Source organism: Tyto alba, unplaced genomic scaffold (assembly GCF_018691265.1).
Source record: "Tyto alba isolate M040663 unplaced genomic scaffold, T.alba_DEE_v4.0 Super-Scaffold_28, whole genome shotgun sequence".
NCBI lineage: Eukaryota > Metazoa > Chordata > Aves > Strigiformes > Tytonidae > Tyto > Tyto alba.
Genome location: NW_024881302.1, coordinates 21,088,905 through 21,109,777, shown reverse-complemented (window position 1 = coordinate 21,109,777; position 20,873 = coordinate 21,088,905). Strand labels below are relative to the sequence as shown.

The window sequence follows — 20,873 nt, the reverse complement described above, 5'->3', positions numbered from 1 at the left end:
CTGTGGCTTTCGGTTTTGGCTGTTGGCTGCGGTGGTCTTGGGGAAGTGCGTTGTTGGAGTGGGAGATGCGAAAGCGGCGGGACAGAGCCCTCGGCGGGAGGTGTGTGAGGGTTTCCCTGTGGGCGGCAGGCAGGGCGAGCTGTGGTGGCTGTCTGGTGCAGCTGAAGTTTCCCTTCCTGCCTGCGTGTGTTTCGGGGCTGCGCTGCCCTGGCGTTGGCTGTGGTGTGTTTTCCTTTGGCTTGTGGCTGGCCTGGGTTGTCATCGTAGCTGGTCTTTCCTTTTCGCGTTGGGCAGGGTGGTGAAGTGATGTCAGTGGGGCGAGCGTGGGGAGCCCCCGGTGCAGCAGCGAGGGCCTGGGGGTGGCTGTGGGGGTGGGCACGTGAGTCCTGGGTGTGCTCGTGGCTGGAGCTGCCCTGGCTCCTGTGTTGGAAGCGGATGGGAGCGGGGAGGACAGGCGGGAGGGAGGGAATGGGGAGGAAGGAAGCGGAAGAAGTTTGGCTGCTGGTGGTGCTGCTGGGGCGCGGGGTCCCCAGCTGCGGTGCCGTGCGCGTGGTCCCGGAGCCGGGGCCTCCTTGTGTTTTGTCTGCCTCCTTGCCTCCTGAGGCGGCTGGAGAAGCAAGGAAGGAGGGATTGGCTGTGAGCTGGGGGATTGTAGAGCCCCGGAGGCAGGAGGAGGAGGAACGGGAGGTTGCCACGTCTGAGCGTCGTGGTTTGAGCCTCATCGGCAGCCTAACACTCCTCAGCCACTCTCTGCCCTTCATTCTGGCAATGAGAAGGGACAGATGAGCCAGGCTTGGGGTTGGAGATAGGACCGGGAGGGGCTAGATCACCCACTGTGGTCACGAGCAAAAGGCAGGCTTGTTAGGGGAAGGGAAAAAAACCATCCATTTATTAGAGACACTGACAACCCTTAACAGAGTACGGCACTGAGGCCCTCTATCCTTTGTGTCATGCCAAGTTCAGCTCCGGACATGCCTTGGTCTTCCTGACCCCATCCCTCCACAACCAGGCAATGTCCTTGTACTATTCCCAGGATACCTGTCTCTGCTTCCACTGCCTGTGCATTTCCATTTTGCCCTTTATTTTGACCAACAAGTCTTGACTCAGCCATCTGGAATCTCCTCCCAGTAAAGAGTCTGGAACACTGAAAATACACCATAGCCCCCATGCCAGTTAGAGCCATCCAACATAAGACTCAGAGGATGTATGACAGCAGGACCTTAACACCAGGGAAAGGTATAGACACAAGGAAGCACTGTCTGATTTGTTATTGAAATTTTTCTCACTAACAGTTTTCTTTCTTTTTCTCGTTCTTTTTCTCGTTCTTTTTCTCGTTCTTTTTCTCGTTCTTTTTCTCGTTCTTTTTCTCGTTCTTTTTCTCGTTCTTTTTCTCGTTCTTTTTCTCGTTCTTTTTCTCGTTCTTTTTCTCGTTCTTTTTCTCGTTCTTTTTCTCGTTCTTTTTCTCGTTCTTTTTCTCGTTCTTTTTCTCGTTCTCTTTCTCGTTCTCTTTCTCTCTTTCTCTCTTTCTCTCTTTCTCTCTTTCTCTCTTTCTCTCTTTCTCTCTTTCTCTCTTTCTCTCTTTCTCTCTTTCTCTCTTTCTCTCTTTCTCTCTTTCTCTCTTTCTCTCTTTCTCTCTTTCTCTCTTTCTCTCTTTCTCTCTTTCTCTCTTTCTCTCTTTCTCTCTTTCTCTCTTTCTCTCTTTCTCTCTTTCTCTCTTTCTCTCTTTCTCTCTTTCCCTCTCTCTCTTTCCCTCCCTCCCTCCCTCCCTTCCTCCCTCCCTCCCTCGCTAGGCCAATATTTATTCATTGAATAAGATTATAATTAGGCTAACAGTAAATTCATGGCTTTGCCCATAAAGTGGATTTTTTTTTTTTTGGCTCAGAAGCTACACAAACAGTAATGTGAAAAATTGGTGGAGAACACGGGTAGCCTATGCTACAGTGTCAATGAAACAATTCTGCTTTTAACCTCAAGAGTGTTCCATCATTTGATAATATTTCAGATTTTGTTTGCAAACACCCAAAGACAAAAAATTGTCTCTTCTGTTTCAATGTTTTGGGGTGTTTTTTTTTTTTTTTGTAGGAGGCAGAATATGGTATCCAGACAGTAGCAATGTAATTCCTGCAAGAACAGGAAAAATAAAGCAGCAGTGCTAACCTTCTTCAAGTCTAGTGTTTTGCCATTATTACAGAACTTCAGGATTTAGAAGTTCGAGGCACTATAGTCACTTGCTCTCTCTACTTCATCCCTACAAGGAAAATATTTTAAATGATAGGTTCGTTAAGTCAATACATCATACCCTTGATGTATTTGGGGATGAAGATACAATTTTGTTATTATTTCACAAGAATCTGTGAAATTTTACATTTTAGGTCTTTTAGTTTTATCCTATTTAGAAAAAAAAATCAATAGTATCCAGGATACTAAATAATTTAGGTTAAACTAAAGTTTCATGTTTAAATGTATCATTCCTGTGAAATTAATGTAGAGATCAGTTATCAAAATGGTGTATATATATAGACATTTAGAAATATCAAGGAAGCTATGAAAATTCCTATGGGTGAAGGTACAGACTTGTGTTCAGATTGTGAAATAAATTTACCTGTCCCTAAGGATAGGTAGACCAGGTAGACCAAACTTACACACCTATTCTTCCAAAGACCAAAACTGAGGTGACTTTGTTATTTGTGAACAAAGCCTCATTGCCTTAAAGAAATACATGCAAAAGGCAAAGTTTCTGTGGTGGTAGAAAAAAAATGAATGGCAGCAGTCATTGCTAACATGAGAAACAAGTTAAATCAACAATGCACATCAAAGCTGCTTAGTTTTGCTCCAACAACCATGACCTTGCAAGTGTTCATTTACCCAACAAACATAGGTATGCCCTTTTAAGTGAAGTCAATTATATAAATGTACCGTATGACTCCATCGGCATTAGGCATTTGGACCATGCTGCTACACATTATTAGTGGTGTATTTCTCCCTGCAGTGTGATGGAGTGCAATTACTGTCACATGCAATGAAACAGAAATTTATTCTGTTTATAGAAACATTCTGTCAGACAGCTAAAACTTTGTTAAAGCAAACATAAACAATAATATTTTACATAAATGCATTTTCATGTTAAAAATATCTTTAATTGTTTGTTTGTTTGTTTGTTTGTTTGTTTTTCTTGAAATATCTGAATTTTAAGGTGGAGACCACCCCTTACCTCCTCTCTTGTTTAACTTGGCATACCCTGGCACATAACTGCTTGTCGTAGCTGATGAACTGCTGAAGGAGGAGTGGGGTAGTGCTGAGACCAGAGGTTCATCACACTTTTCTGAAACACAAAAAACCAAGTTCACTTTAAGCTACTTATTATTCACACATATTAAGTGGCGATATACATTTTATTTTTCTTTTGGATAATAACAGATCCTTATTATTTTTGTACACATAGAATGCATACATCCTAACATTTCAGCAAAAAACCCCAACAAAATAACAAAAACCAAAAAGAAAACCTACAAACAAACAAAGTCACACACCTCAATATGAGAAAATAAAGACTACGACAAAGGACAAAAGTAGATAATGGTAACGCCTAACCATGGGCCACCAGTCTCCTCAGGGTTACTACAAATAAACAAAAAAGCCTGCTCTGACATATCTGGAATGTTTTTGGTGACGTGAAAATGTAGTGATAAAAAGTATTATCGTGAAAGCTTCCTAAGTAGTAGATAAGATATAACCTTTCAGCTCTCTAATAGAAGTGCTGATAGCCTGATAATTAAAAATAGAAAATAAATTAGGGTACATTAATAAATGCCTATGAATTATCACATAACAGATTTATTGAAAAAAAAAGCTTAACAAAATAACCTTTTTTTCATATAATCTCTATAATCCATTTGAGCACTTCACTTCTATTTTACTCACTATAAAGAGTATTAATTTGGTATTAGCATCTAAGATGGAAAAAAAAAATCAGAATCTTTGCCTTTTTTGATCAAGAACAAAGTTTAAAACAAAACTGCTGGTATATGAAGTTATGTAAATTAGAATGAAGAGCTTTTGATTTTTCAAATATGTGGGTAATGTACTGCACTTTGTTCTAGTTTTTCCTCAGTTATTTCAACATATGGGTGAAATATTTAGGTTAAATTAATCATTTAGAATAATAGAATAGAATCATAGATTGGTTTGGGTGGGAAGGGACCTTAAAGCCCCCCCAGTGCCACCCCCTGCCCCGGGCAGGGCCCCCTTCCCCCAGCCCAGGGGGCTCCCAGCCCCGTCCAACCTGGCCTTGAACCCTCCCAGGGAGGAGGCACCCACAGCTGCTCTGGGCACCCTGGGCCAGCGCCTCACCCCCCGCACAGGGAACAATTTCTGCCTTAGATCTAGGCTAAACCTGCCCTCTGACAGTTTAAAACTACCCCTTGTCCAATCTCTACATCCCCTGGTAAAGAGTCCCCCCCACCTTTCCTGTACCCCCCTTCAAGTACTGGAAGGCCGCTATAAGGTCTTCCTGAGCCTTCTTTCCTCCAGGCTGAACACTCCCAACTTTTTCAGCCAGTCCTTATGTAGTTCTTATTTTGACAGAGTGAATGTAAAAGAGATAGTTTGCATCAGCCTGGATGGAGCTGTATGGGCTTGTCCATTCATGGGACTTGCCAGAAGTTTAGTTTGGGTGTGAATCTCAAAGTAAGGAGGTGCTCAGTCTGCATTAACATTGGTCAGATAGGGACAGTGGGGAGCTAGTGTGCAGTACTTAGCACACTGTATATAGTCCCCTCAAATACTCTCCTTATGTCGGCAATACCTTTGAGCACACTGAGAATAGCTGTATGCAAAATAACTCATACTTTGATTAAAACTCTCTTAAAGTTATTATAGTGTTGCTAGTGGTTTGTAAATTCACTGCCCAGGTTACCGAATGCTGTCTTTTCTAAGCAGGTAAGCACTTAAGAATAATGGATAGAGTATCATAAAAGAACAGTAACAACCATGAGGAAAAGAATAGTATCATCCACTTAGCTTTTGTCTGTCTATAAGAGAGCTCTTGCTGAATAAGAGTTTATAAATAATTAAAACATGGCTGCCTTTAAATCACTAAATAAACAACAGATCCCTTTCTGTAAACACCTGTTTTAGATAAATACACATTCTACAGTCCAGTACAGTTTATTTGCTGAAACTATGCCACATAATACATAGTAGCTCAAATTTAGGTAATGTGAAGTCAGGGAAAAATAAGTGTTGTTAACCTATTAAATAATTACTTTTTCATTTTAAAAATGTGGAAAGTGGGGTATTCAGGATTGAAAAAATAGACCTCTAGTTGTTCATTTATTAATGAAACCTTAAAAACATGTTTGCTTTGGACATATCATTCTTTGTGTGTCACACAGTATAAACAAGAGTATTTCTGGAATGATTCAGAAAGACTACAATTAATTGATGTTTTGCTTTGGTTGTTTTGGGTTTTGGGGGTTTTATTTTAGTTTCGGGTTTGGTTTTTTGTTTGCTTGTTTGTTTTGGTTTTTGTTTTTGTTTTTGTTTTTTTTTTTTTAATTATTATTATTTATTTATTTCTAGAGCTCCTGTAAGATCTCCTTTACCTGTGAGTCTAAATGAAAATATTTCTGTTTTATTAGTAACATGGCCTTTTGTTATTATTCTTAGTAAATTTTTTGTGTAGCACTAACTTCAACCCCTGTTTATTTTCTTCTTTTAAAATCCATAAATAATTCAGGTTCAGCTCATCATTTCAAATTCTTTTAGAACTAGAAAGAAAAGTCATGTAAGAAAGGCATTTGTCCCCTCACGGCTATTATTTCATGGTTAAACGTTATTGCTGAATTCATATAATTTTCGGTATGTCTTCATCTGCCTCATATCCTACCACATATCAATTTTGCTTATTCCTTACCTTCAAAATAAATAGCTGGGCACTTGGCTTTGATATGTAATGCAACTCACTTCAGCTCTATGTGTGCTTGTATCTCTGTTTTGAAGACAGATGTGATTGCCACTCAGCTGACCGCAGCACTTTCTTTTCTGTGCTTCAGTGATCTGGCCCTAATGAAACATTTTTCATAAATATCTATATTTTGTAGAAGGAATTCTTAAAAATACAAATAAAAATGTTTGCAGTAGTTCATTCCTCTGAAACCACAGGCTCTTTAAGTCTCTGGAGCAATATATGGGGCAGTAGGAAAAAACATGCATTGCAAGAACATAGCAGATTTTGTGACGGTGCAGGAAAAAGAAACATCATAAAGGGGAAAAAAATTACCAGTGTACATCCAGATCAGACTGATGTGTTGAAAAAATAACATTAAAAGAAGAAGACATCACACTTTTCATTCAAAACACAATCCAAGAAACAAAGTCTGTGGAAGGTGAAGCTCAAATAACTGGATAAAAATAAAGCATCATTAGTTTATGTTAATTTTCCGTAGCCCAACAAATACAGAAAGCATGACCATTTTTTCCAGTTCATAACTAATTTGTTAATTGAAGTGTTCAGAATACCTAATTGGCTTATTTAATACATGTTGAGATTGGGAGGAGGGAAAAAATAATGCTGAGTTCTCTCTTAAACTTTGTGTGTGAAACTTTTTCTACAGTAATTAATTGCAGAGGTAGCAGTTCCAAGTGCAGCTGGAGACATAAGGAAGATGGGCAGCTGCCTAGAGCCACAGATGGATGGGGACAGCAGATCTGCCCCAGCTATGCTGAGCAGATAGCTTTTTCAGGCAAAACTCAACATAGTTCATGAATTCTTTCCGAAGCTAACGAACAGCTGACACTGGCAGGAAAGGGGCTGTGCTGGTGGCAGAGTAGGCAGCCTCACAGCTGGCCAGAATGGATCCATATATCACAGATACACTTTTTCCATATCCTTAGGGACCAGTGCATCTCTTGCCATTTGTCTGCAGAGTAGACAAATTCAGTGCTCTTGACTATCTAAAAAGCCCAGAGTTTAATCTGAAGGTTTCTCAAGCATCCCTGGGACAATAACCTATAGATAGTTAAGAAATTTGTTTAGGTGTTACTGGCTTCATCTCTGTGCTATCCTGAAAAGACAGACCTGATTATCTCTCCATCTCCACTCAGAATAGTTACATTCTTATTCACAATTGAGCAGGAGCTAATGGTTTCAAACATGGGGAGGCTGACAAGATTATACTTGAGCTTTATAGGTGGTATAGTATATCTGGTCTTTCTATTTCTTACTGTATGCAGTCAGATGCTTCAGATTTCACATGGATGACTCATACACATAAAATATGTTAAAAGTTCTCACACTCGTTCTAGAAGTCATTAAACATGTATTGCATTTATTTGGTATGTGTTTCAGAAGCATTCATCAAGCTTACATTCACAGAAGTTATCACCTGCACATGGAGGTGTTAATATTAGTCAGATGTTTTATAGTTGTTAGGGCAAGAAGAGTATTGCCAGTGGCAGGTTCTTGCCTGCATAAAGACATTTTTTGCAGAAGGACATCAGTCCTTATAAATCAGGCACTAAATTACATAATCAATCCATTTAAAGATTGCAGACATTACCTCTGGTATCTAATTTAAATTCTTGAAACAGGGAATGGAGTTTATTTTAAAAACTGGCACACTTTATAATTAAATTTTAGAGTTAATATAAAGGGTGAGACTTTGGCTGAAAAATACATGTTAGTGACACACTGGAGTTCTGCTAGATGCCTCCTCAACCCAATGCCTCACAAAAAACTTGCCTACACTGGAGTTGGCACATTTAACAAATCAGAAAATGTCATACTTCTACAGACAATGGTGCTATTGAGTTTACACAGATCAATGGGAAAACGTAGGATTAAAAAAATCTCAACATAAGAAAACTGGCCAACCTCTTTCGACAGGTGCAGTACATTTACGAGTAGCAGAGGCTGATGGGTTAGATATCCTAGGCTAGGTTATAACTACAAATACTTCAGACCAATATACAGAGATGTGTGAGACTCACCTGGAATTGTGGCAAAGATGCAGTGAGTGTACAGAAAATGTACTGTCAGCTGCTTCCAAGCTAGGGGCCTCTTGTCAGACAGTATGAGTGTTTCACCCTCTCCTGCACACAAAATGCAGGTTTTCCTTACCTAGATGAGTATAGTGCAACTGGTAGCTTCTTCGAGCACAGCCAAAATACTGATTTTGCCAAATAAGTCATAAACAAATATAAATGATGGTAGAAATGGGAGCTATTTGGCTACCTTTAAAACCTCCTAGTACAGTAATATGCTGAAAGAGAGAAAAGATAAATAATGTGATGAAATGAGGCTATTTGCTGCAGGATGAGAGACTGCAGCTATTATTCATGTTTCAGCCTTCATGATTAGACTTATTCACAAGCCAATCTGAGCTACACTGTGAGAGACAGAACATTAATACTAATTTTTATGTATGTGTTATTACATAAGTCACAAAAAATATCTTTGGATCTGGAAGAGTCTGACTTGGCATCCAGTCCCACATCATGGATTTGCAGTTGGTTTCACTTTGTTTTGTCTTACTTTCTTAGTTGAAACTATTTTTTAAAACATTTGTGTGTAAGACTCACTTTAACATTGATAAAAATTATATAGGCACACACATATTTGAAGGAAAAAAAGTGTATCAACTCATACTGAGCAGGATCACTTTAGAAAACTTCAGCTTTAAGCAAGCCTTCCGTAGCGAGTTGAAAAGAGAAGAGGTGAATGAGAGTGTTGTCAAAGTTCTTTGAGCAAGAGAAAAATCCTTTCCTTGAGTAAGAGAGAGAATAATTTTCTTTTATTAGGTTATCACTGTAGCTGAGATTTGAGACAGCTTTGTGGAGAATGGCAGATGACTATAACACTGTAGGGTGAGAAACTCGGTGTAATTAAGAAGCAACAGTTTAGTTATGCTGACCCAGATATTAAAAAAAGCAAGTTGTGCTGAAGGACAAAGCAACCCTCAGAAGAAATGTCAATAGTAGTTTAACCCTTGCTTCCTGTTATCTTCCCTGCTTTACTCCTTCTGAAGTGCTCCATTTGTTTAGCTGTGATATATTGTTCACATAGGATAATATTGTTCTATATTGAATGTCTTTGGCAGTTTGTCAGCCAACTAAAAAAACCATGAATATTGATAATGAGCTATTGTCTTTTCAGAGCCCTAAAATTTTCTGACCACTTCTAGGATAGATTTTTATTTCTTTTAGGATGGACTTATATTCTTTGTGACAAAATTTGTTTGAATGGTAAATTTTCAAAGTCACTCAGTGTTAGATAAATTGTTTCTGCTGAGATTCATGGGGATGTATATTTGATAAGCAGTAGGAAAAAAAAAAAAACAACAAACAAAAACAAACAAACAAACAACAAGAACGCTTAAAAAGCTGTTTTTTGAAAAGTTGTATTTTAGATGTCTCTGCTTTTCAATATTGACTACCGTCAAATTTAACATTCCTTCTGGGATTTTAGGAACTTTACTCCTGGTGAGCTGATTCTGCTTTGGTTAAGAAAGTTGTCAAAAATTAACTAATGTTTGTAAGGACCAAAGGGTCCTACAGTATGTAAAAATAGGCACTTGACCATGTCTGTTAACTACATAATATTTATATATCAGGAATGAGTAGCCTCAGGTTATCTGCTAGCCATCACTGGCTTCTTAGCTTTTTATTAGTACAGATTGTGTGATATGAAGATGACTTGGTTTTGAGGGAAGAATCAGGTGATATTGGGCAATTTTGTAAATGACTGGTAAAGAAGATTGTTGCTGAGCAAAACAGGGTATTGTATGTTTCCTGAGAAGGAAATATTTTTGGGTTTAGCATAGTGCTGCACTAAAAGAGCTTTAGCTGACATTCTGTCAAATGTAGAATATATAGAAATTAGATGTTTCTTTTAATACACAAGCCAAGTTGTTTTTAATACGTACTGAGAGAGATGGTACGTGAACTACTTCGCTTTATTCAGTACCAAGAAGTTGTCTGTTTTCTACTGTGGGGAAAGAACCTTCAACAAAAGCCAGTGCTGGGATTATTTAGTTTGCTGACTTTAGCAGCTGGTCAACAGCAACTGCCATAACATATTTTGAATACATAGAGGCGATTGTTGCTTGTACATGTTGTTTTCCAGGTGGCTTTTTTTTGTTGTGGATTCTTTGTTTTGATTTTTTTTTTTTTTTCACAATTGTGATTAACTCAAATGGTAATCAATTGTCACAAATAAAAAGTTCTATGCTACATTTTGAAAATAGCCATTATTGAGAGACTAGAGAAACTATTAATTGTGGGCCAAATTATTGTAAGCAATCTCTAAAGGTTACTTTAATGAACATCAAGTTTCAAGGCAAAACCAAACCTACATATTATATGCAGAACATATTATCTTAAACACCCTGGTGATGGTGCTTTAACTCTTCTCTTGAAACAGTAAGTAATGTGAAACGCATCGAAGACAGCAACCAATGTATTGACCAGCAATGGCTGTTTGATGAGCCACATCCAAAGTCATATGGAAAGGAGTACTGTTGCTGGCAATCAAAGCAGAGACACCAGAAACTGAGTAGGAATTAGCAATAAATTATTTTAAACATTCCAGTTCTCAGGTTTCCACTAGACTTTAATTAAAGGGATTATATTCAGCCCTCCATGGGGAATGCTTTTCCTGTAGCTGTCTACTCTGGGGCTGGAGCACCTTGTTTATAAATATGTGGTATTTGCCACCCTTAGAGAAAAGCTACTACCTTACCAGTTCACTGGGTGTGATGTGGCAGTTCTTATGCTCTTATCTGGTTGTCTTACAGCTGGTCCTTCTATGAGGCTGGAGTCACAATGACATAGTTTGCTGGGGAAATCTACAGTCTAATCCAATTTTATGGATGATTGCAACACTTTCAGCCTCTCAGACTCACCTACAAAGGCAAGGAAGTTGAAAGGAACAGGGGAAGTTAATTTCAAGAAAGAAGATGGGAGAAACCACAAAATAAATTGATTTACCCTATTGGCATAGATCCAGAGTGTATAGAAAAATAGAGTTGGGACTCTGAAGTAAAAACTAAAAACAAGCTCCTAAATTAACAGAGATAAGAAAACAACATAAATAAAGCCTTTGATTTGACCAGAGCACTAGAGTTACCAGTATCTTTAGGCCATATAGTTTTCAGTCACCTGAAAAGAGCTTCTCCCCATTCTCTCTGTCTTCTGTTCTCTGAAAACAGAAGTATTCTCACTTTAGGGCCTTAGTCACTAGCAAGTTTTTCTGTGTCATGTTTAGAAGCTTGCACGCATTTTTCAGCTGGACACATAACTGCAAAAATACATTGTCTGCGTAGTCTAATGTGACTCATGAAACACAGCTAAAAGCTTAGTTATGGAAAAGCTTATAATGATTTCAGAAACTTACTATTCATTACTTTGCAAGCAAGGAAATTGAAAGCTGTAATGATGGCTTTTATCTTGCAAATTTACCCCAAGAACTTTAAAAAGTTCTGAATATTACAGCTAAAGAACAGGATGCTGCTGGTCAGAGCAATTAGCAATACTGTGCAATTCCAGCTTTCTGTCAAGGTGCTAGAATCTATTACAGAAAGTAATTTAATTATGCACTTTATTATCTGTAATGAATATAAATTCACTGGTTTACTTCCAAAATTTCCAATTAAATATAGGTATTATTTTTCCGTAATACCAGAAGCTCATTGTTAGCATTTATCAGAAGTACTTTGCCCAGAAGAGGTGATACTATTAACTTTTCTCCTGCTTTCTCCTTGTGTATTAGACAAACACTACTGATGTTATTTTGTGATGCAGGATAGTTCAAAAACACATGAATGGCATAATAGTGTCCCAACAGCCTTATTTATAATATAATGTTGATAGTGGAAATCTAATATGGGCTGCTATTATGGGTGATTTTGAACTATCAACAGTACCAGACAAATGGAAAATTTTTGAATGCATTGAATGTGGGGTCTATAAAAACTTAATTCAAAAACTTATGCATGGAGTTAATTTTGATGTTGATCAATACCAGCAGTATTGGTTAGTGTCCTGGGTTTCAATATGTGGTGGGGTTTTTGGGTAGCAGGGGAGGGGGCTACAGCGGTGGCCCCTGTGAGAAGCTTCTTGAAGTTCCCCCAGCTCCAAGTCAACCCCACCTCTGCACCAGGGCTGAGCCAATCACCTGCGCCACTGCAAGAACATATTTAAGAATGGACCTAGAAGGAGGACTTGGACTTGTGAGGAGGAGTTGCAACACCTGTGTGAACACCAAGGTCAGTGGAGGAATGGAGGAAGAAAGGAGGGGGGAGGTGTGCCGGAGCAGAGACCCCCCTGTATCCTGTGGGGAGATGGCAGGGCGCCCCCTCCCCTGCCCATGAAGATCTACGGTAGAGGAGACACTGATTTATGGCCTGTGGCTCCTGCTTGAAATAATCAAGGTGCTGTGCCTGAAGAAGGCCGGGGTCTCGTGGGAAAAGGTAGACCCCGCTGTTGTAATTCAGCACTGGGAGGATTTCAGCATGCGGGGGTGTCCCACGCCAGAGCAACTCGGGAAGGGCTGCAGCCGTGGGAGGGAATCCAGTCGGAGGAAGATAGTGACCCATGACGGAGCAGTGTGGGGAACGCTGCGGCCCATGGGAGGAATTCAAGTCGGAGAAAGTTTGTGGAGGACTGTCTGCTGTGAGAGGGGGACCACGATGGATCAGGGGGTAACAAGTTTCGGACACTCCCCTCGCCGAAGATGAAGGAAGTGGCAGCACTGACTGCACCCCCATTCCCTGCCCCTGCGCCACTGGGGGAGGAGGTAGAGATACCGGGAACAGAACTGAGCCCGGGAAGAAGGGAGGGGTGGGGGGAAGGTGTTCTCAAGATATGGAAATGATTCTCAGTGTCCTGCTTTGTCTGTTCTTAATGTTCTGTAATAAAATTGTTTTCTTTTTGGATTCCTCCTATTCAGTCTGTCTTTTGCCTGTGACCATAATGGGTGATTCATCCCTCCCTGTCCTATCTCGAATCCCAAGCCTTTGCTTATTTTCTCCTTCCCATTACTGAAGGGGAAGGTGGGAGTGAGCGGCTGCATGGTGCTCAGTTACCCTCTAAGCTCGTATCACAACAGTTAGTTAGTATAGACAGTTTAAATAATAAATATATTCAGTTTTCTGACAAGATGTATTTACAACATGCTCTCACTTCCTACTCCCCACAAAGGAAATCTAAGGACTTTAACGATGTAGAAACTTGCAACTATTTTGGAAAATTTAATTGGCAAATTTAATAGGCAAATATACTAGCGGTAAGTAAGATGTTATATGAAAGTAGGAAGAGGAGCAAAGAGGTAAAGAGATTCGCAGAAGTACAGAAGAAAATTGGGCCCCTAAGTTCCATTAATTTTCCAGGTAAATTTAGCACATAAATCCTGTTCTGTTTTTAATATTTAACAGACATAATGTTAGCCTGTTTTCTGTATACTTTACATGGAAAACATAAGGTAGGAATAACTTGAATTCAGATCTATTGAAACAAAACTATATCGACATGGAGTGGCAATAGAGGTAATTCAGTAAACTGCTTTCAAATTGAGATACGTTTTAACAAGTAGTTGTCATCTGAATACCACTGTCTGGTTCAAACTGAAGGAATATGATGCACTTTCTCCTGTGTCTATTGCTAGTGAAAGAAGATTATGTAAAAACAGAACTATTTGTGTTTGTTCTTAAAGGGACCCTCAGGCCAGAGAGTTCTTAAATGTCTTTTCTGAGTTTTATTAAGCTAATGTACCATGTCCACATTTGATTTCTTTTTCATTCCCAGAAAGATTATATTGTTCTTTTTAACTATATGTCTTTGAAAGTATAAAATAAGCTTCTAGAATATAGAATTGAGCACCAAACTTTCCTTTGCCAGATAGATAGATGAACCTGTAAAATGAGGTTCACCTATTTATCTAATTTGTTTGAAAGAAGAGCTCATGGAGGAAAACTCCAAGTTATAAAACTCGCCTTTTATAACAATCATTTCTTTATAAAAAGAAGGATTTTGTCATGCAACTTTCAGTCTCTTTATTGGTGTCTCAGCATAGTTGATTAAAATCCCTGGAAGCATTCAGAAACTCTATTTAATAGCACAATATATCTTGATATTGGGAAAAGAGAAAAAATATATAAAGGTACTTGCAGGTTGTAGATACAAAAAGCTAATTCCCTTCTCTGGAGGAAGAGCTCAAGGACTTCAGCTTTCTCACAAAGCTTGTTCCTATAGAAAGGATCCTTTCATATGGGACAAGACTGATCTTTAGAGGCAGTTTGCATTTGATGCCATGTGGTATTTTAACTCTGTCAAAGAAGATATGTTAAATCTATTGCAGTCCTGGTATCCTCTGTGTCACAGCTATTTCCATGACCTCAGATTCCAGGGATAAATATTCATGGCTAATGGGAAGAGACATCACATCATAAAGAGAGAGATTACCAAGAAAAGTTCTAAAAGGTTGTATGCCATTAAAAATCTGGTGGTCATGACAGAGGCATTATTAAGTTTGTGGTAGTGTACAGTGAGTTTGGTGGTAGTCAGGAACAGAGTGCACTGACATATTTCACAGCTTGATCTGAAACCTGCTGATGGAAAGAAGTCTTTTGACTTTGGTAGTTTTTGGATTAAGCATTTTGTTGACATTGTTATTGTCATCGTTTTATCTTAAGCAAGTATTAAGCAAGCACATGCTGCAAGTCATTGGCCTGATTGAATAATGTGTAGCATTGCTATGTTTTTGGAACACTGGACATGGGTATTTTGCAGTTGCTTGATTCCTGAGGCTTGTCACTTCAGAAACTCAGCTTTAGTGTTGAATAAACTTATCACTGCAGATCTGGCATGATAGAGTGTAACACAATATGTTCTGACTAGCATGTAATCCTTCAGCGGATGACTGTAGCTCCGGGGATGTTAACATAGCACAAGCTACTGTTTTAGAACACTTTCCATGGTGTTTAGCAATGCGCAGCCTTAGAACATGAATTTGTCAGACAAAATTGTACAAAGGTCGAGAAAATCAGTGGCAACTAAAACTATTTCAGTTAATGTTCATTTAAGGACTTTTATGATCAGAGCTAGGACTGTAATGCTCTTGCTAAGATGCTGACTATGTTGCAAACATGCATTGTGCCAGGAGAGATGTTAACAGAGAATTTAATGTCTGTAAATAAAGATGAGAAGAAACTCTATCCCCTCAGGAAACTTGTGCCCAAAATACTTTACCCATGTTCTTTTACCCATTAAGAATCAAGTAGGAAACATTTTTTCCCCCCTGATCTTTGAGGGATAATGTTAAATTACAGGTATCTTGCCTTTCAGATTTCACAGTGAGCTTGTAAATCCAGCACTTGATCTTGCACATTGCTGAGCTCATTGTCTGGTTCCACAAGATGCACTGGTGTCTGTTCTAAGGTCATTGTGCAGATACTGACACTACTCAATATAATGAGGTGTAAGCATAATATTCAGAATTTTTGACTCTCTAGAAAAATATTGGAAAAGTTAACAGGACAATGTTGTGCCTGTTACAGGGCAAGCTTAATCTGCTCTTACTTATGTGACTATATTATTTGTCCAATGATGCTAGCAAATGACTGTTGGAGGAAGATTAAATATTTTCTACTCCCAGTTCACTGAATCCACTGTGAAATTATTGGTAAATCTTTTAGGATAGATTTTTACTTTTCTTTTAGCATATTAGAATCTCATTCTTTTTCAAATCCATTACATTAATACATAACTTCCTTTATAAAACAAGATTTTGAAAGTTAATATATAATTTTCTGCTCACCTTGTGCCTGTTCCTAATTTTCTCCCATAATGAGTTCAAAAAATACACTATATGTTTCTCAATCTCTGTTTTTATGGTTTTTGGCTTTATTTTGGGCAACTCTATAACTTCTCAAAAATATATATGCAGAAAAAAGGCAAAGTTGTTGACCTTGAGATACTGGGTATGCACTCATGAGAATTAAAGAAACCCATTTCCAGGAGAGTAAGTTTTCCCAGTACCAAGAACTGTATTTAAATATACAGTCAAGTGATGTAATAAGCAAGTAAAGGTCAGTATCTCAAGTCAAGTTAATGTGTTACACTGATATGTAGAGAATAGTAGCTAGTGGTGATAACGCAGTATGGAATTAAATTAAAAAATGTAAAATAAGAAAGGTAAATGTGTAAAATCAGGATGAAACATTATTTTAAAAAAATTTAATAGTGATTTTTCTGTTAGAGCAGAAATGTCACCTATCTTACCTACCAAGTTTAGCAACAGAATCTCAGAAAAGGTTTGAGCATCTGCAGATGAGAGGTTTGAGTGAACAGTGAATCAAGGAGAGGAGGAATGCATTTAGGGACTAGACACTTCTTTTATTACCTTAATAATGTAAAATACTTTAACCTGTATAAGACAGTCAGATCATATAATCCTACCTCATCAAAAGCAAAAAAATGTATTTAATGTTTGCTTCGCACTTAAGGTGTTCCTCCATGTTGTACTGTGTTACTCATACTATTTGCTATCTGCTTAAACTGACGTTAGGCTGACCTGGTGTAGTTGTTCATATTTGCCAAGCTACTGTTCTTATACTAAGCTACTCTTACAATAATAGAATAATTCTGATTGAAAGGAATTTAGGGATGTCTCCAGTCCAACCATTTCCTCAAAGCAGGGGTCAGCCCTGATATCAGACCAGGTTGCTTGGGGATTTAACCAATTGGATCTGGAAAACTTGCAAGGACAGAGACTGCAGCCTCTCTGGGAAATCTGTGCCACTGCCTGGCTGTACTCATGGGGAAAAAAATAATTATTTTACACTCTGTCTGACTTCAGCTTGTATCCATTGCTCTTCATCCTCCTGCCATGCACTTCAGTAAAGAGCCTGGCCTCATCCCTTTAGTGACCACCCTGTAGGTATTGGGGACTGCTGCAAGGTTGCCCTAAAGCCATCTCTTCCTCCTCAGCCTCTCCTGACCGGATGAGTGTTCCAGCCCCACAATTATCTTTTGGTTTTCCACTGATAAAATAGCAGAGGAAAACTACAACCCACAGTTGAATGAGAAAGTGGTGTATAGGGTTGGAGAGTAAAGGCAAGAATGAGAGAGACCTCAGGAAGAGAGAAGCAGGGCAAAGGGATGTCTCTTTCAAGTTCACGCATGTAAATGCACACTGCCTGGGAAACTTGGGCTCTCCGTGTGTGTCAGGATCTAAGGAGAAGCCAGTGAGGGGTGACATCGTGGTAGAAATGTGTTACAGACCACAATAATAAAATGAGAAATCGGACACCATTTACTTTGAACAAATTCAGATGTCGTGGTTTGGGCCTGGTTGGCAGCCAACCACAATGCAGCACCTCTCTCTCCCTTCCCCTCCGGCAATGAGAAGGGACAGAGAGCCAGGTTTGGGGTTCAAGATAGGACTGGGACGGGGAAAAATTCCCCTTTATGGTCACGAGGAAAAGGCAGACTCGTTAGGGGAAGAAAAAAAGACATACATTTATTACAGACACTAACAGCATATAAGAGAGTGAGACAGTGAGAAGCATTGCCACATCTTGAGAACACCTTCCAGCCACCCCTCCCTTCTTCCCGGGCTCAGTTCTGTTCCCGGTATCTCTACCTCCTCCCCCAGTGGCGCAGGGGCAGGGAATGGGGGGTGCAGTCAGTGCTGCCACTTCCTTCATCTTCGGTGAGGGGAGTGTCCGAAACTTGTTACCGCCTGATCCATCGTGGTCCCCCTCTCACAGCAGCCAGTCCTCCACAAACCTTCTCCAACATGAGTTCCTCCCATGGGCCGCAGCGTTCCCCACACTGCTCCGTCATGGGTCACTAACTTTTCTCCGACTGGATTCCCTCCCACGGCTGCAGCCCTTCCCGAGCTGCTCCGGCGTGGGACTCCCCCGCGTGCTGCAATCCTCCCAGCGCTGAATTACAGCAGCGGGGCTGCCTTTTCCCACGAGACCCCCGTGCTGCTTCGGGCACAGAACCTTGATCAGCCGAGCAGGAACAACAGGCCATAAATCAATGTCTGCTCCACTGCAGATCTTCATGGGTGGCAGGGGGGGCCGCCCTGCCGTCTCCCCACAGGATACAGGGGGGTCTCTGCTCCGGCACACCTCCCCCCTCCTTTCTTCCTCCGTTCCTCCACTGACCTTGGTGTTCATGCAGCTGCAGCAACTCCTCCTCACAAGTCCGACTGCCCGTCACCACGTCCCTTCTTAAATACGTTATCGCAGAGGCGCAGCCGATTGGCTCAATTTCCCAAACAGAAGTGGAGCTGACGTGGAGCTGGGGGAGCTTTGAGAAGCTTCTCACAGGGGGCCGCCCCTATAGCCCCCTCCCCTGCCACCAAAAAACTCCACCACTCACTCAACCCAGGACACAACCTTTTAACCATTAAAAATGCTAAATGCTATGCTCAAACATGGCCTCCTGTTGTAGCTTCTTTTATTCTACTGCGTTATGCCTTTGACTGGATACTCCAAACTGATAAAGTATATGTGCCCTTGTACTGAGTGATCTCAGTCTTCATTATCAAAAGTGCTGTGTAGGTAAAGGAGCTGTAGGTAAAAGTAGATTTGTACAGTGCCTTGAAAAGTGCAGATGACTTCTGTTTGCAGAACCAAATGCAAGCAATTTTAAAATGAGGATTCATTTATGAGCAAAAGCTAGTAATCTGGAGTGAGAGGTGAAGTGCAGAAGACTGTAGTTCACTACATGTAGCAGTGACAATTATAAGTCTGTTGTAGGTGAAGAGCTTAAAGGTAAAAAATGATAGCTCTGTTACAGTTTGAATTTTCCTTAATAGCCAGATTGTTTGATTGTGTTACTGGTTCTTAATGGTCAGATTTGTGTAAACCAGGGGGAGAATACTACTGTGTTCCTGAATCCAGGCTGGGATATCAGGTGTGCTGGAATTTGCCTTTGAATGCCTCTTTTTAACTTGTTGCAGCTACTCCATCAGTTCCAGCACCTAAGACAGAGCCTTCTCCCTCACTGCCTTCTGCTGGTTCTCTGCCTAGCGTGGCATCCACTACTGCTTCGCTTCTCCCTTCAGCATCACAGCACACAGCAACGTTGCCCAGCTTGCCTCAGTCCAGTGATTTGGCCAGCAGCTCACTTTCCCAGTTAAGCAGGTACAGTAGGAGTTGTACTGAAAGCGGTTCAGTTTTGGGGAGAGGGCAAACAGGAGGGTGATTGTGTATGGGGCTGTCAGACACCAGGGTCCCCTTTTCTGACATTAACTAGAATTAGGAGAAAGATTCAGAAGAGACTAGGCTGTTTCTGACAGCGAAGTATGAGCTATGGGCTGCCTCTTAATGATAGAGCAGCTGCTGCCCTCAAGTTTTCATGGTATATGAACAACTTTGTGTTTCAATGTGCTCATAATTGAGTCATGTCAGCTGAATTCATTCCCCCAATTTGTTTTTTCTACTATGTCCACAGTGCCTGCTGTTTGTTTAGTGTCATATGTTTCAAATCATTGTTTAACAGTTTTACTTCCTGGCTAATTTTGAAATATTGTAGTTTCACTTACATTTGAATTTCTTAAAATTAAAAACCAGAAATAATTCCACAGGGGAAGTGTGTGGTTTTTATATGCTTCCTTAAGACACTTTGAAATACCAGATCAGTGTTCCTGGAAATACATTCAGCACAGCTTAGCTCACTTACACTGTCTGATTTTCTCAGTGTTGCTTAACTTGAGCTTCATCCTCAGGCAGGTGACATCCTGAAGGAATACTGGTTGGGTTATACTTTTTATAATTACCTTGGTATTATATTTGCTAATGTAAGAAACTAATCTGATGGGTTACCATTTTTTTTTTCCTTGCTTCACAGCTAGGACACGGTTGCTTCTCTAGTAATACATTAGTGTTTTATGTTGAATAAAATGGCAAATATGCCAAATAACAAGAGTTATTCCATTCACGTTAGAAACATCATCTCCCCACATTTGTTTGCAGAAAATCTGTGTACATTGGTGGAAATTTTAGTTGGAGGTTTGATGCTGTTGGGCAGGTACCAAATGCTGTGAAAAGATGATTTGTGACTTCCAAGCATGTCTGACTTGATTGTGCTAGCAGCTTTTGTTGGTCAGATGGTGAATTAAGGCTTATTAGAAGATGTGGGAGAGTGAGCGAAGGAGTGGTTTAAAACTGTATGTTGGGCTGAACTATTTTTCCTTGCTGCCTGAAGTGGTGTCATTGTAATTCCTGCAGATGCGGAACAGTTTTAAGGAACTGAAGTAAAAATAATCTATGAAACTGCTGAGATTTATTCTGGTCCCACACCTCAAAGTGCTGCCAGAAGTGTTTGCCCTTAGGGCTTATAATTTAGCCTGCAGCTTTGTTATGAAAACTGCTGTATTTTCTTGTGCCTATTTCCATAGAGAACACTAAAATATTTGTTATGGTCAGAATCTCTCTTGCTTCCAGTTTCACATGAGGGGAGGGGCTTTTTGAGAACCAAACCATACATGTTTTTATGGCTTTATTTTGTTTGCCTTTGTTCAGTGTTCATTATGTTTATTGCATACCGTATGGTAAGTTATGTTCTTGACCTCAGATGTAAGGTATAACTTTTGTCAGTGTAAATGTTTGAGAACCAGTTTCGGTCACCTTTCGGGGAGACATTTAAATGTCTTTGGGTTATAGATGACTGTTGGTGCCACTGTTACTGCCAAAAGTTTACAGGCCTGGTCAGCTATGAAAAAAAGGTGGTGCCAAAGGAGAGTTGCTTTCTAAAATGACATTACCTGCAGATGTTTTTCATCAGGGGGTTCTTTGTTTTCGTATTTTACAGTGTGTGTATAAAACTGAACTGATAGTTCTGATTCATCCGATTCATCTTTT

The 20,873-nt window shown here is 39.9% G+C and overlaps 1 protein-coding gene across 11 annotated transcripts in view; it reads left to right on the top strand.

Moving 5' to 3' along the window:
- The window catches only part of LOC122153974 (ubiquitin-associated protein 2-like), a 51,472-nt gene that overhangs the window by 10,294 nt on the left and 20,305 nt on the right, over positions 1–20,873 (top strand). For all 11 annotated transcript variants that reach the window (XM_042798625.1, XM_042798624.1, XM_042798616.1 and 8 more), the window contains exons 6-7: positions 5,581–5,605; positions 18,971–19,154. In XM_042798625.1, the coding sequence (XP_042654559.1) occupies positions 5,581–5,605; positions 18,971–19,154 (209 nt within the window). The remainder of the gene's footprint in view (positions 1–5,580; positions 5,606–18,970; positions 19,155–20,873) is intronic.